Source organism: Alexandromys fortis, unplaced genomic scaffold, assembly GCF_014885135.2.
Source record: "Alexandromys fortis isolate MF-2015 unplaced genomic scaffold, M_Fortis_MF-2015_v1.1 scaffold_1396, whole genome shotgun sequence".
NCBI lineage: Eukaryota > Metazoa > Chordata > Mammalia > Rodentia > Cricetidae > Alexandromys > Alexandromys fortis.
This window is the reverse complement of record NW_026069260.1, coordinates 1-1,485: the sequence shown is the minus strand read 5'-3', so window position 1 is coordinate 1,485 and position 1,485 is coordinate 1. Positions and strand designations below refer to the sequence as shown.

Genomic DNA, 1,485 nt, shown 5'->3' with positions numbered 1-1,485 from the left:
GGAGGCAGGCCCCAGAGAGCTAATAAGGACTCTATTGGGAGGTGGGTTCTGATGGGCAATAACTAGTTATGGGCTTGGTAAATCTACTTCTGAAGATGCTGGCTGAACAAGCCCTTCCTGGTCTGAACTGACTGCTGTTTCTCTGAATATAAAGGGGGCCACATGTCTAAGTTTCTGTCTGACCTCGGCTGCACCTCTACTGTGAGAGAGGAGGTCTCCAGAACTTGGTTCAGCAGTCGGTCTGCCCCACAGTGGTGGTGCCGTGTACAAGGGTGGGGCACAGAGCCATGGCAGGGCATTTAGGATGAAACTCAGCTTAGGTAGAGAGAAAAGAGCTGGAAGTCAGAGTCCCTGGGTTCAACTCCCAGCTCTGCCCTTTACAGTCATGATTTGAGGCAGGTGAACTGTCTGGAAGGAAAAACAGACAATTCCTCGCTGCACGATTGTGAGGAGATGATGAGTGCAAAGGTCCAACAGCACCTGCCACACAGTAGGTGCTCAGACAAGCATCAGCAGTCCCCACTCGTGTCACTTGTGCCTCAGGACTGGAAAGATATCTGCAGGCTCTGCTCGGAGTTTCTGTGGCCTTCCTCCTGTTCCTCTTCATCCTTGTCTTCCTTCTTCTCCGACGAAAGCATCAGGGCAAATTCGGGAAGGAAGGTGAGTACGGTCTGGGTGACCTGGGTCTCATGTGGTGATGTCTCATGTGGTGATAAGTTCCCCTGTGAACATCCAAGCAGGGGGTCAGGACACCAACCCCAGGGAAACCTTAAACTGGGGTGGGTCGTTTAGAAACACTTGCAGATCTCAGATCGGAAAGAACATGATCTCAGAACCTGTGCAATGTCAGGTATTCTGTGAGCTTTACCTTGTCCTGTTACATTGGCTTACTCACCCATGTTGTAAAGGCTCTTTCCTTCCTTCCCTGTACGTGCCTGGGGAAGAGGCTTCCTCTTCTCCTAGACGAGACTCTGCTCTCTCTTACAGCCCAGGAAGAGACAGAATTGCAGCTTCCTGCAGGAACCGCAGTGCCAGCAACCAGAGACAGGGGCTCCCAGAAGAGGTAACTCATGGCCAGAGACCTAGATCCCCACCTCCTAGACAGACCTCACCGCCAACTGACATCCCCTTGTCTTTCCAGATCCAACCCAGCTGCTGCCACCCAGGAAGAAAGCCTTTGTGAGAGAAAGAGGGTCCCAGGGAGGGAGATGTCTGAGGTCTCAGCACTGCAGGGGTAGTGGACAGGCTCTGGGGTCTTTTCTGTTTGTGTCTGAACTTCACACTATAGACCCAGGTGTATCTAAACCCTGGTTCTCTGTCCCTACCTGGGCAAGGCAGGAAGCTAGGGGTCCCTAGACTCTGGTCAAGAGACATTCTGTTTTTTCTGCCCTGACAGATGCTTCAGTGGAGGACATGAAACCTAAGGATGGTGTTGAGCTGGACAGTTCGGTGAGGTCCCTGACTCCATCTGTGTGCTAGGAACTT

General features: G+C 52.2%; 1 protein-coding gene across 1 annotated transcript in view; it reads left to right on the top strand.

Annotated features, from left to right (window-relative positions):
- LOC126496150 (leukocyte immunoglobulin-like receptor subfamily B member 3) overlaps nt 1-1,479 on the top strand; it is an 8,901-nt gene extending 7,422 nt beyond the window's left edge. Inside the window, exons 6-9 of the mRNA XM_050133708.1 lie at nt 544-660; nt 988-1,063; nt 1,142-1,179; nt 1,397-1,479. Of these exons, the coding sequence (XP_049989665.1) occupies nt 544-660; nt 988-1,063; nt 1,142-1,179; nt 1,397-1,479 (314 nt within the window). The remainder of the gene's footprint in view (nt 1-543; nt 661-987; nt 1,064-1,141; nt 1,180-1,396) is intronic.
- The last annotated feature ends 6 nt before the right edge of the window (nt 1,480-1,485 follow it).